The sequence below is a fragment of the Ursus maritimus genome, unplaced genomic scaffold (genome assembly GCF_017311325.1).
Source record: "Ursus maritimus isolate PB19 unplaced genomic scaffold, ASM1731132v1 scaffold_2, whole genome shotgun sequence".
In the NCBI taxonomy this organism is placed as follows: domain Eukaryota; kingdom Metazoa; phylum Chordata; class Mammalia; order Carnivora; family Ursidae; genus Ursus; species Ursus maritimus.
In genome coordinates, this window is record NW_024424452.1 from 92,287,171 (window position 1) to 92,301,005 (window position 13,835).

Below are 13,835 nucleotides of genomic sequence, written 5' to 3' on the forward strand. Positions count from 1 at the left end.
GTATCCCAGGGCTCAGTGCTATATTTGTTAAAACCATGTTAAATATTGTACTAGTATCTCCTTCAAATGTGGGATGCTGTAATTTTCCAAGTTGGTCAAAGCAGCAAAGAGTAGAGAGGAACAATAGGGCTGGACTTGATTTTTCTGATTCCTTCCAGCTCTAAAATTCTATGATTGTGTGACCTGTTCTTTCAACCGGCCTTGCATTAATACAGCTAGGTATCTCTTGAGTTGTTTGTTGTCATTTGTACTTGCAAGCAACTGTTAAATGGTTGGAATAAGTGTTCCATTCACAAACTGAACATTGTGGAGTACTTACGATATGTTAGGTGCTATGTATACAGTTCCATTAAAGATGCAAAACCAGGGAACCCAGGATGGGGGAGGGTGGTCAGAAGAGGCGGAGGGGGGGCACTCTCTACTAATACTCTGGAGGTCCAGGGGGCTTTGATGTGGTTGGTGCTACTGTGGTTGCTGCTGAAGAGGAAGAGGCCCCGAGTGGCCTGCGTGCAGGGGGTTGCAGAGCTGCAGCTGCCCAGGACACAGAGCAGCATTCACCAAAGCATAAGTGACCTCTGTTTGCCTCACTACGAATCAGCCCGAGGTGGCCGCACAGAACAGCAGTTCAGACAGTGGGAGGAGGGGAAGATGCGGTCCTCAGATCTATCCTGCTACAAGGCAAACACCATATCCTCCACTGCATTCAGGACAGGAGACTTCTGCTGCAGGAGACAGCGCTTTTGGGGTTTGCTGCAGGATCTGTTTAGGCTCTCAGTAAGGCCCTGTGAGCAGGGCAGGGTTTAGGCATAGAGAGGAGGGCTCAGAGTATTACAAGACTGGCAGGAGGGGCACCTGGGTGGCTCAGTGGGTTAAGCATCTGCCTTTGCTCGGGTCAGGATCCTGGGGTCCTGGGATTGAGCCCAGCATTGGGCTCCTTGCTTGAGGGAAGCCTGCTTCTCCCTCTGCCCCTCTTCCCTGCTTGTGCTCTCTCTCTCTGCCTCAAATAAATAAAATCTTAAAAAAAAAAAGAAAAGACCTGCGGGAGAGGGGCAGAGCCAGGACAAGAAGGTAGAGGTCCTCACTCCAACTGTCTGCCCTAGGAATAATGGAAAGTTCTTGGATTCTGTAGTCTGTTCCTGGATTAAATAACCTTCATTTCAAAACAACACTTCATTACTGCCCTGCCCAAATCCTTTCTGAAACAAGGTACCTCAGTTTCCTTATCTGTAAAACAGGAAGCAAACTGTCCGGCTCACAGGGTTCCTTGCAGGATCAAGGGCATAATACGAGTGAAAGTGCTTTGGAATATACAAAGTGCTCTGCAGACATTTATTAATGGTTATAAACCACTAGGCTGCCTCTTGCAGTTATAGATTAGGCTCTCCCACTCATCTGACCTGACCTCTTTATTCCACTTTCCACTCATTTTCTCCGTCCTTCCTCCTCCAACAAACAGAGGAAGTGAGAGATGAAGAGAGCACGTGCGTCTAACGCCTGGCTAAACGTGGCTCTGAGTAGCGCGCGGGCTTTGAGGCTCCAGGGTTGCCGAGCTGCGCCTCTAGCACCGAACTACATTTCCCAGCAACCCTTACGCGGCTCCAGCGGAAGCGACGCGCACGCGCCGAGTGCCGCCCCGCCTGGTCTCGGGGCCGCACCTCCGAACCGGTTTCGCCTCGCAGAGCCGGCAGCTTTAGGTGCTGCGGCCGCGGTTCTCGCTCCGCCGCGGCTCCCAGGCCGTAGCGGTCTCAGGTGTGCCTTAGCTCGGACCAGTGCCATGATCCGTCAGGAGCTCTCCACATCCTACCAGGAGGTACAAGGCAGTGGGGGGCGGAAGCAAAGTTTCCCGTGGGGCGCAGGAGCGGGGTCCCGGGGTCTGGGCGGATGGGGTGCGGGGGGGCGTCCCGGCGGGTCGAGTGCGCTTTCCGAGGAGTGCGGCGGGGGAGGGGTCCCAGTGTGCAGAGGAGCGGCGGAGTAGGAAGGAAGCGGGACGCCGAGGGTCCTCCGGATGCCTTCGGCGCGGGATGGAGCCGGGGCCCCGGAGCCGCGACCCGTAACCAGCAGGTGAATGATTAAAGTGGCGTCGGACCCAGGCAGCAGCGCCTCGGCCGGCCTTGACCTCGGCTGTTCTTTGCAGCAAGTGGAGGCGCCGGCGCCCTCCTCCCGGCTGGAACGGATGTGCGGGAGGCATTAGCCCCTCTGCAAGCCCAAGGCCTCGCGGACCCTTGCAGGTGTAAATGACAGGGATAATTGTGTCTTGTTTGGGGACCCGCCTAACTTTGAAAAGGTGCTTTCACCACCTAGGTGCTTCTCGCTGTGCCCGGTTTTTCTTAACAGTCTCACCTCCTCCTACACTTTAACTATCAGTTTCCAGCTCTTTCTCTTTTTTGTTTGTCCTGAGCTGCAGGCTGCGGTTCCAGCTTTCCCTGAGACCTCCCGACTCCCTGGAACTAGTGAACTGCCCTCCTCCTTCTCTCAGGTCCTACACCCTGGTCATCTCTGGTGATCACCCTCCCCTGTGCCCCGCATGGTGGTCCCCTCACTTGCAAATTCAGTGAGTTCCACATCTTCAGTCCTCAGGTTTGTGTCCCAGTGTCTGCTCTGGTCAACTGACTGAGATGCTGTGTTACTACCTCTCCCTTTGGTGTCTCCCATGCTCTACAGATTCGATTTGAGGCCCTGCCTTGATCCCTCAGCATCCCTTTTTACAAACACCTGATGCTGCCCTTGATCTGCCCAGAACAGTCCAACCTTCTTAGCAGCTTTCCAAGCTCTGCACAGCTCAGGGCCATATTTTCAGTTATCTTCTCACGCATCTACATTCAAACCACACTGGAAACTCAGTGTTTACAAATGTGCAACTGCTTTCCTGTCCCTTTTCTGCTTTCTCACGCCGTTTCTTTTTCTTTAACTCTCTCTCAAACTTCATTGGTTAAAATTCCACCACCCCCCCCCCCCATTATTCAGGGAGGGATCTTAAGTCCCATGTGCTCCATAGAGACTGACTTCCCAGATCAGTCTAGCATTCTTCCTGTCCTTCTCATATGTACTTCCTGCTGTCTTGATCAATATTGACCACTATTGATGTCCATTCCTCCCTTTGTAAATGATACTGTGTGGGTAAAGCAGATGGCTTAGCCCTACAGTGGAAGGGGAAGCCGAGTTGAAAGTAGATGAGATTTGCCCAAGGCTTCCTATTTTTTAGTATAAGACCTGGTCTGGAACCTGACTTTGGGACAAATTTCTATATTTTTCCTACCATCTCCTTTATCCAAAAGGAGCCAGATGAATTTTAACCAGTGCTATGGGTTCTGTGGCCCCTAGATTCTATACCCTAGACTGTGAGGGAATGCTGAGGAATGAGTTGTGTCTTTCCTCTGAAAGTTTTCAGGTTTATAGGGAGTAGGGCATAGTGGATAAATAACTGTTTTGAAGTCAGAAAGCCGGTGTTCCTGTCCTGGTTCTGCTTCTGGTCGTTTGTCAAGTCACTTCTCTGAGCCTCGGGTTTCTTCATTTGCAAACGAGGGTAGTGATAGGCCTTATCTCATATACCAATGAGCTGGCATATGGAGAGTGCTTAGCTCAGTGCTTGGCAGGGAGTGATCCCTCAGTGAGTGATGGCTCTTGTTAATAGGACGCGGGCGGCTCCTGCTTCTAGGGAGCTTTGGGGTCCTGGTTTGTAGGACCACGTCGCTCAGCATCCATACATAACCTACGGTGTTGCCTTTCCCAGCAGGGCTCCTGAAATGCTTATTAAAATATAGGCAGTTATCCTGCTTGAAGGGGCAAGGCCAAAGGTGGAGTCACTTTCTATTTGGGGGTACCCCAAGATGGAAGACACTGGAAGGACCCTTCCCCTTACCTTCTTCAGTGGCTTGTTTTGAAGACCCTGTCTCTTGTTTAGAAGAAGGAGGCCTCCCAGAGAGTGGCCTACATCTGTCTTGCCTGGATCGTTCTGAGAGCGGACCTAGCTCTGAGTGAAGTTTCTTTGCTGAAGGGAGATTTTGGGTTTGGGAATGGGGCAGGCAAGGAGTGGGCTCATTATGGCTGCAGGTAGTCAGGAAGGGAACTGGGTTAGGCCAAACCTGGGTAAGGCTTGGGTCAGAGAACTCTGGGTCTTCCCAGAACTAACATCCTTCTTTCTCTTTGGCCAACAAGAGCGCTTGGGATCTCTTGCTCTGTGCTCCCATGACCCATATCTCCTGGTGTCTTTTCTAGCCTCCCAGCCCTCTCCCACGTGTTGGTTTTCTTGTGAGCTTGGAGGATTTTAAACTGGAGGTTTTACCTGATTCTAAGGGGGAGGATTGGAGGCATAGAAAGGAAGATGGAGGCGCTTGGCTGGCTCAGTTGGTAGATCATGTGACTCTCGATATCGGGGTTGTAAGTTCAAGCTCCGTGTTGGGTGTAGAGGTCACTTAAAACTAAAATTAAAAAAGAGAGAGATGGAAGACTAGTAGATACATGAGAGTTTTATTTTAACCCAGGTCTCTTGGAGATTAATTTTTAGTGGAAATGTTTTGAAACCTTAAGTGTTAACACCGTGAACCTAAGAAAATACTTAGGGAAGGGAGGAAGATAGCTTTCCTCCTAATTCAGTGATAGGCCCTCTAAATTCTGGTCTTGATCTCTCTTGCCCTCTTCCTCCTCAATGCTATGAGAATTGTTGGTTATCACTGTATCCTTTTTGCCCCCTACCCTTCTCAGTGGCATTGCCCCCATTTGCCAGGTGAGAACACTGATGAGGGGAGGTTGAAGTTGCTTGCTACCAGGCTGTTATTCAGCATCTGTCTCTGGGATGGACTGCACTCCCCATTTTGTTCTGCCTGAGTCGGTGGACGTGAGCCAGAGGCCTGGAGAGCTCCGACACCAATTTCACCATTTCCTCCTGCCTCTCAGCAGACTCTTAGCCGAGTTTCCTCCTCGTCTGGAAAGCCATTAAAATCATAGGTTTTGGAACTAGACCAACTTGGATTTGTCTTCTGGCTCCATGACCATGGAAAGTGTTGTGGTTGAATTGTGTCCCTCCAAAAAGATGTGTGGGGAATGCTAACCCCTGGCACCTCAGAAAGTGGCCTTATTTGGAAATAGGGTCATTGCAGATGTAATTAGTTACGATGAGGTCTTCCTGGAGTAGGGCGGGCCCTGATCCAATATGGTGTCCTCATAAGAAGATGACCACGTGGCGACACAGAGACACACAGACTCCATGTGAAGATGAGGGTGGACGTTGGAGACGAGATGCATCTACAGGCCAAGGCACACTGAGGCTTGCCCGCCATTGACAGAAGCTAGGAGACGGCCATGGGAAAGATTCTTCCTCACAGCCCTCAGAAGGAACCAGCCCTGCCAACACCTTGATTGCAGCTTTCTGGTTTCCGGGGCTGTGAGGGAATAAACTGCTGTTGTTTTGAGCCGCACAGTCTGTGGTGCTTTGTTACGGCAGCCCTGGGAAACCAGTATACAGGAATTACAGGACTTTTCGGAGCTTCAGTGTCCCCATCTGTAGAACTGGTGTAACACACCCTACGGCATGTGATTGTGTGTGTGACCATTGCGAGGCAGTTTCTGCTTTCTCATTCTAGTCCCGACTAGCAGGGCTGGTGGAGCTCACGGTTCGCCTTCTGTCCCCCCCTTCAGCTGAGTGAGGAGTTGGATCAGGTGGTTGAGAACTCAGAGCGGGCGGACGAGCAGGAAAAGGAGACAGACGGAGTCCAAGGTCCAGGAGTCTTACCAGGTAAGTGGGTTCAGTGCTGGGGCGGAAGGGCTGGCAAATGGCGCCCTGCCGTTGCTGCAGCTGGAGGCCCCAGCCCGGGCGCCCTGCCAGCGGGGTACCTGCGGAAGAGGAGGAGCCCCCTTGCCCTGCGCCCCGGTGTCAGGTCTCAAGTATTGCCCTAGTTTTAAAGCGATACATATTTAACCAGCCTGGGGACCGAGGATGTGTCCAGGCCGGTAGCTGCTCTTTTCTGTTCGCTGGTCTGAGCCAGTTCCTGAGGCCAGGCCGCTGGATACAATGGATCTCCGCTCTTCTGTTTGTTTTTCCCCCCAGGAGGCAGTTAGCAGTTGAGCCTCTTAATATCTGAGTCACTTCCCAGGGCCTTCTAGGAGAATATCTAATAGGCCTCACCTCCTGGACGTCAGGCCTCCGCAGGATCGTCACCCAGCTGGGCAAGCAGGGTCCCATCAGTCAGGCGGCATCTTAGGGAATTTTACGGTCTTCCTCCTGGATACCCTCTGCTCCCTTAGGTGGTGTCATGTGTAACACTTTACTTCCCAGACCGCTTGCTCCTTCCAGCCGCCTTCGCAGTCTCCCTCCAGCTCTTGGGGGTTAAATGTTTGTCAGGGGCCCCTTGTCTCTCTGGCGGGCAGTCTCACCCAGGCCAACCTCCATGCTTCCGTCACTGCTCACAGCGACACCACGTTTACACTCCTAGCCCAGAGGTTACCTATAAACTCCAGACTTACATATCCTGTATATCCAAACGCCCATTGATAGCTCTGCTTGGATGTCCCAAAGGTACCCTAACCCCAAAACTGACTTCATGATCTCCCCCCTCCCAGTGTGGCCCTCTTCCGGTGTTTCCTGTTTTGAGGAATGGAACCCACCATCCATCCAGTTGAACCAGAGAGTCATTTTCTTCCCCTTCCTACCCTTCTTCCCCTTTTTCTCTGCAGTTCAACCACGCTGGCCTTTGATTTAGGCCTCACTCCTTTCCACCTTCAGGCCTTTTTGTTTTAGTCCTCTGCCTGGAATTGTCTTCCCTCTGGCATCTAGTTAATGGTGATTGTTCTTTAGGTCTCAGCTCACCCACTGTTTTCTATGAGGCCTGTCTGACCTCCTGGCTAGATCGCTTCCGCCCTCCTTGTGGCCTGCGCACCTCCCCGTTGTAGCCATCCCTGATGGAGCGGTATATCTGTGTGCCTAGCATTTGATGAACGTCGGTGCTGCTAGCCTGTCAGCCCCACGAAGGTAGACACCGGTCCGTTGCGCTCATCACCTTGGCCCTGGCCATGCAAGAAAGATTTCTTGAATGAATGAATGACTGAATGGAGCCTCAGCCTGACTCCCAGTTTCTTGGGTGGTTTGAAGGAGGTGGGATTCTCCTCCTCTTGATCCTTGCATTTATAGGGGAGAGGAATGAGATAGGATCTTCTGTGATTGTGTCTAATTCTTAGAGAAGACTCTAGAAGGAAGGAGGCTGGAAGAGTAGCTGTTTATTGACTGCTTCCTCGGGGCCAAGCTCTGTCCTCCCCATCGCCCCATTTAATTTTCATAGCTTTCACCTCCTGGGAGGTGGTCATTCTGATTTTGATGGATGAGGGCCCGAGGCCCAGGGGAGTTAAGGAAAGTATGGAAAGATCCAGCTCTGACCTCAGACTCTTTCTACTGCACCAGTGCCTTTTAAGAAGTATTGTAAGCGTCCTTTTATTAAAGCCTCTTGGCGTACGAGGTCCTCCGCTCTGACTCTCAGCACTGCCTCTGAAGCCCTTAGGCCCCAGGGAGAGAACAGTACATCCGTGTTTATTTGCATTAGCTTTGTATGTTAGTTTCTATTGTTTCTATAACAAATTACCACAAACTTAGTGGCTTAAAACAACACAGATTTATTATCTTACAGCTGGGGAGGGGGGCAGAAGCAGGACTGAATTCCTTTCTGGAAGCTTTAAGGGAAAATCCATTTCGGTCCCTTTTCGAGCTTCTAGGGGCTGCTCACATTTCTTGGCTCATGGCCCTTTTTCCATCTTCAAAGCCGCCCGTGGCTGGTTGAGTCTTTCTCATATCTTATCGTTCTGACACTGACTCCTGCCGCCTCTTCCATGTTTAAAGAACCCTGTGATTGCATTGGGCTCACCTAGGTAATCAAGGAAAATCTTGTTTTAAGGTTAGGTGAGTGGCAGCTTGAACTCCACCTGCTGCCTCAGTTTCTCTTTGCCGTGTAACTAGACCTATTGATAGTTCCAAGAATGAGGACCTGGACATCTTTGGCGGGTGGTTACTCTGCCAGCAGCACACCCTGCACTCTGCTCTCTAGCCCCCAGTCAGAAGAGGATGGATGGAGACAGCCAGACGAAGAGGAGAGAGGCCAGACTTGGAAAGATGAAGCGTTCTTTTGTGTTTCCCTCTTATAGATAAGTGCCAGGCAAACTAGGAAGTGGCCATGGTGACCTTTGGCCTTAGCTTGTCTTTTGCCTCAGATGCCTGAGGCCTTAAAGCCTGAGGGCAGTCCGAGCAGGAAGCCAGACCTCAGGCAGAGCAAATTTTGGGAAGTTTCAGGGCCTGGCAAGGGCCTCCCCTGCTTTCAGGGGACCCTTCTGGGTGCCTGTCCTTTGTAGACCATAGCAGATCCAGACTCAGAAGTCTCAGTAGTGAGCTGGTCCGAATCTGATGACCTGGTAGACCGCTCTCAGGGCTCATTTCCTGCCTTCGAGTCCTCTAACAATAATACAAGTAATGGTAATGATGACTTGGCCTGCCTAGGGCTTTGCCTATCTACTTACATGGCAGGGCTGGGATTTGAACCCAGGGCTGCCTCCCGGGGTGTTCTGACTCTGGCTCAGTTTCTAGATGAGACGCTTTCTTTCTCCCAAATCTTCCCTTTCCTCCACGGGAGTCACTCATGGACTCCTTCACCTGTTACGCCATGTGCTAAAACCACGAAGAGGGCAAATGAGGCAGGGCCTGCCTTCAGGAACTTAAGGCATGAAGAGAGAGAAGGCAGGCTACCCAAAGAAGAACTTACCCGTCCTTCTCCAGAGCTGGCCCTGAACCACCTAACGAGGGCCTCTTCTCCCCGTTAGGTGCTTTCCCAGCATTCAGTACTTTCCTTTGTAGAATTTAGCACAATTGAGAGGGCACACTTAGTGAATATAATTCTTTTTTTTTTTTTTTTTTTAAGATTTACTTATTTATTTTAGAGAGAGAGCACAAGCCAGGGGTGGGGCAGAGAGAGAGGGGGAGAGAGAATCCTCAAGCTGACTCCTTGCTGAGCGCAGAGCCCAACGCAGGGCCTGATCTCACCACCCTGAGATCACGAACTGAGCCAGTATCAAGAGTCAGACGCTTAACCGACTGAACTCCCTAGGCACCCCTTGAATATGATTCTTTAATTAGTCATTACTAACCCCTTGGGTCTGCCCCTGAGTTCTGTGAGGTGCTCTCAGAACTTTGTCTTTTAGCAGGGCACCTGGTCCACCATGGGTGCTCAGTATTTGTATTTGTACCTTAAGAGGAGGACGTCAGGGTTTGGAACAGGAACGTAGGTCATCTGAGCAATTGGAACGAATGAATGAGCATCAAGGAAATGGTAGAGATAGGTGCTTCAGAAATGAACAGGAGGGGGCTTGTTAGTGAAGGAAGTGGGATTAACCTGAGGAAGGGTGCTTTCTCTGCGCAGGCCTAGCACATGAAAGCACCCAATAAATGGCTACTGTCATCATTAGGCGGAAAAGAAGGGACTGGCCAGAGAGAGGGATGGCACGCCAACCATGTCGAGGTCGGGATAAAATGAACGTGTCGGAAACTGGGTAGCACAGTGTGGTTGGAGTGGAGGGTTGGCGGGAGAAGTGTAGAAGCCAATGAGGTGGAAGGACAGATTGGTTCAGATTAGGGAGGGCTTTGAGTGGCAGCATTTAGCCTTTAGGGAGCAGAGATTGGAGCAGAGCAGTAAGGGGTAAAACGGACGTTCTAGGAGAGAGCAGCATGCGGGGTCAGAGGCTGGCGTGGTAGGCTGCTCCGATGAGGGGGAGTGGGAGAAGGAAGAATCAAAGACGACTCTGAGGTTTGAAGCCGGGTGAGTGGGAGGACGTAGACATACAGTCCGGACGGGTGGGCAGCTCGAGGAAAAGGTGCTCGTGTGCTGCAGACACAGGAGGCTTCAGTGGGTGCGCTGTGTCTGAGCTGGCAGGGCCCAGAGGAGGGAGAGGTGAGGACTGGCGGCGTGAATGTGGGAGCCTTGAAGAAAGCCTGGGACCGCATGTAGAGGGAGCTGTGGAGACTGAGCCTCGAGGAATGGCCACGTTTGGGGGCCAAAGGGGGAGCTGGAGCCCAATGGGGGGCCTGGAGAGCCTGAAGTGTGGCCTGGAGCCTGACGGGGGGCCCAGAGGTGGGAGCCGCGGGACAGGAGGCCGGTACTAGGATCCTGAGCCTGCCGACTCTGGGCAACACAGGTTCAAGTTAAGCACCCAAACAGTCAGGATTATATTCCCAGTTTTGCTCTCTGAGATAATGCCAATCCATAATCTGAAAGCCTCAATCTGTTTGTTTCCTCTCCTTCAAGGGAATCACAACCACTTATTCTCTTCAAAGGGAGAAATGAGACCAGACATGCCAACTGAATAAGCAGTTTACTATATCACAGTTGAAAAAAAATTGAGGAAGACACTTGGCTAATTAGTCGTTACAGTCAGTTCTCCATGGAGACAACTGTATATTAATAGAATTGACAAAGGTCAGCAACCAAAGGAAAAAAATACATTGGATCTCCTCAAAATGAAAAACTTGTGCATTGAAAGACACTACCAAGAAAGTGAAAAGACAGCCCACAGGATGAGAGAAATTTTCAAATCGTATGTCTGATAAGGGACCTGTATTTAGAATATATAAAGAACTTTTATGATCCAATAATAAAAGGGACACCCAAGTAAAAAAATGGGCAGAGAATCTGAATATGTTTCTCCAGCACAGATGACTGAGAAGCACGTGAAAAGATTTGTCATCCGGGAAATGTGAATCTGAACCACGGGGAGATGTGTATCATTGTGTAGTCTTCACACCTGTAAGCATGGCTACAATCAATCAGATGGACAAGTTTTGGTGAGGATGTAGAGAACTTAGGACCCCCGTGGATTGTTGGTGGAAATGTAGAATGGTGAATTTTTTTAAATGGTGAGATGTAACGGTGTCTTGTTTGAGAATTGGAGTGTTGTGGCGTGTGCTACTGTGGAAAACAGTCTGGCAGTTCCTAAAAGTTTAAATACAGAGTTACCATGTGACCCAGCAATTCCACTTCTGGGTATATACCCAAGGGAAATGAAAACTCATGTCCACACAAAAACTTGGACATGAATGTTCATAGCAGCATTATTTGTAATAGCCAACAAGTGGAAGCAACCCAAAGGTCCATCAAGTGATGAATGGGTAAATAAAATGGAGTATTCACACAATGGAATATCACTTGGCAATAGTAAGGAATGAAGAACTGATACATGCTACATCATGGATAAATTTCGAAGATATACGTTAGAGAGGTCAGACACAGAAGGTCACGTGTCAGTTCCATTGAATTGTCCAGAATAGGCATCTCCATTGAAACAGGAAGCAGGTTATTGGTTGCCAGGGAGTAGGAGGAATAGAGGAGTGACTCTTGATGGGTAGGGAGTTTCTTTTTGGGTAATGAAAATGTTCTGCTAATTACGCAGTGGTGATGGTTGCACACCTTGTGACTATACTAAACACTAAATATATTCATTTTAAAGGAGTAAGTTTTATGGTATGTAAATCATACCTCAAAAACCCCACAAAAACAACAAACCCACCACATCACTGAAAACGAAAAAAAAAAAGTAGAGACTGTTCATTCCTTCTTTGCATTCAGAATGCATTTTGGCCCCGTGCTGTTTGCAAGGTAGAGTTTTGCAGGCTTTCAGTGGACAGCCAGTTCCCCCTTCCTGGGAATAAATGTCCCACTGTGGTTTCAGAAGTTGAATTACTCATCACACATCCCCTTACATTCTGGGGCAAGTCTGGGTTTTGGAAGCAGTGCTGTCATGGGTTTTGTAAAACTCATAGATTACCTTTCCCAAGAACATCTTGTGCATTATTTTTGACTGTCTACTGTCATGAGTCTGCATTCATACAAGGGGTGGTACTTTTACAACACACTCACCCAGCTTGCCCCAGAAAAGCCGGGGTTTGGTTTTCCTGACCGCAGAGTGCATAGGACATTTTATCAAATGTCCAGCACCGTTTTGTTTTTTTTTTTAACGGTGAGATGGAATGATGTCTTGTTTCAGAATTGGAGTGCCACGGCGTGTGTGGATGATAGTTTTACAGTTTGTATTCAGCTTACATGCCGATCTGTGGATCAAGGAAAGGCCGGTAGAGAAGCGCACCTTGACTTCTTTGCGTGAAACAGGAGACTCTTGGACAGTGCTCCCCACGGGAGTAACTCGTCCACGTAGCTCTACCGAAGAAGTCCAAGTGACGCAAATTGTCACGTGACCTTTTTGTGCCTTAAGTTCCTTTTTTGAGAATTTAGATGTATGGGGAGATTCATCTCTTTCCCTAACCAAGGGCATCATGAAAGTGGAACATTTCAAATCATGTTTTGTGGCTTCTGATTGAGTGAAAACCTGCCCCCATGTGCCCGTTACCATTCCTCTTCGTTGCATGGGTTAGCGGGATGAAATCTGCAGTTGACCTGAAAACGTGCCGAGCTTGTACTTGTCATGAAGTCCTATTCTTTCAATCACATCTTCTTTTGTCCTTGTTTAGTGACTGGAACTAAGTATTAATGTTCGCTGTTGTGGAGTGGAAGAACACTGATTAGGAGTCGGGACCTCAGGGCTCTCATTCTGTGCCAGTTATAGGCCCTGGGACCTGGATCACTGCACAAAGAGTGGATTTGAACCAGATGGCCCTTTAGGTCCCTGCCAACTCTTAAAAATTCTATTCAGATGTTATACAGCAAGTCAGTTACTTCAGGTTTGTGATTTTTTTCAAGCCTCGTTCGGATGTGGAAAGCTGGTCCCTGTTGCCACTGGAATTAGGAGCAGCTCGTGACAAGGAATGTTCTTTCTTTAACCTGACATGTTTTGAAGTGAACCTGTGAGGGGCACCTGGCTGGCTCAGTCGGTAGACCATGTGGCTCTTGATCTTGGGGTCATGAGTTCAAGCCCCATTTCAGGTGTGGAGGTTACTTAAAAAGAAAAAGAGTCTTGAAGTGAGCCTGTGGTCCCACATGGGCCGCAGGAGGCAGGAGTGCCTTCCAGACAGAAGAGCTGTGGGTGGGTCCTGTGACCCTGCTGCCCAGCTACATGGGACAGAGCAGGGATCAGCACCTGAGCTAAGGGGAGCCACCTACAGGCTGGGTATGAAGGACAGCAGGGTCCTGAGATGTGTGTGACAAGGTGCCCTATACCGGATACTCGCTGGGAGGCGGACTTTGCCGGTACGGTGGAACACAGTCCTAGAGAAACGTGGAGAACAGGCAGGAAGCAGAGCCACCTAGGAGCAGAAATCAGCATGGTCCCTAATAACAGTAAGAAGCAGTAAAAGTCGAAGCATAGACAAAGCTGAAAGAGACCTGCTTTAATTCCTCTTGGAGAACCAGAGCTGCCACCTTCCACGGTGGCTTGTGCTCGGCTGCCCCAGGGGCTTCCTTCGGGCTGCCTGGCTCCTCACTTCTCTTTGTGGCTGTCAACGCCCATTGCCCCCAGTGCCCTGTTCTTTACTGCCTGCAGGAACCTCATAGACACTTCTGGGAACTTGCACTTAAATGTAATGTAAAAACTTTCTAAAATATTTGGCCACGAAGAGCAAGACACACCAGTTGCTTTAGAGTTTCACATGCCTGGAACGCACTCTCTTCTCCTACAGATGGAAGGAAGCTAGTTAGCACTGCTAGACTTCGGTCCTCTATTATATGGGCCGTTCAGTCATCTAACAGGCATGGAAGCATTACATGGCTATACGTGAAAGATACCATACGCTGCCTCTCCTCCATTTAGTTTTTGGCACTTTTTTCCTAGTTTATCATTAGTAAGAGGCGGTAGTGTGGTGGTCTTCATTTTTGCTATCTTATCAGTGAACGCTTTGTTGTTTGAGGGGTAGAGGGTACATT

General features: G+C 49.7%; 1 protein-coding gene across 4 annotated transcripts in view; it reads left to right on the forward strand.

Moving 5' to 3' along the window:
• Nucleotides 1–1,606: 1,606 nt before the first annotated feature.
• The window catches only part of PACC1 (proton activated chloride channel 1), a 36,649-nt gene continuing 24,420 nt past the window's right edge, over nt 1,607–13,835 (forward strand). For 3 of the 4 annotated variants that reach the window (XM_040636360.1, XM_040636361.1, XM_008701171.2), the window contains exons 1-2: nt 1,608–1,810; nt 5,635–5,731. In XM_040636360.1, the coding sequence (XP_040492294.1) occupies nt 1,775–1,810; nt 5,635–5,731 (133 nt within the window). In that variant the 5' untranslated portion in view covers nt 1,608–1,774. Of the gene's footprint in view, nt 1,811–5,634; nt 5,732–13,835 lie in introns of all 4 variants that reach the window. The other variant, XM_040636362.1, reaches the window with a different exon arrangement.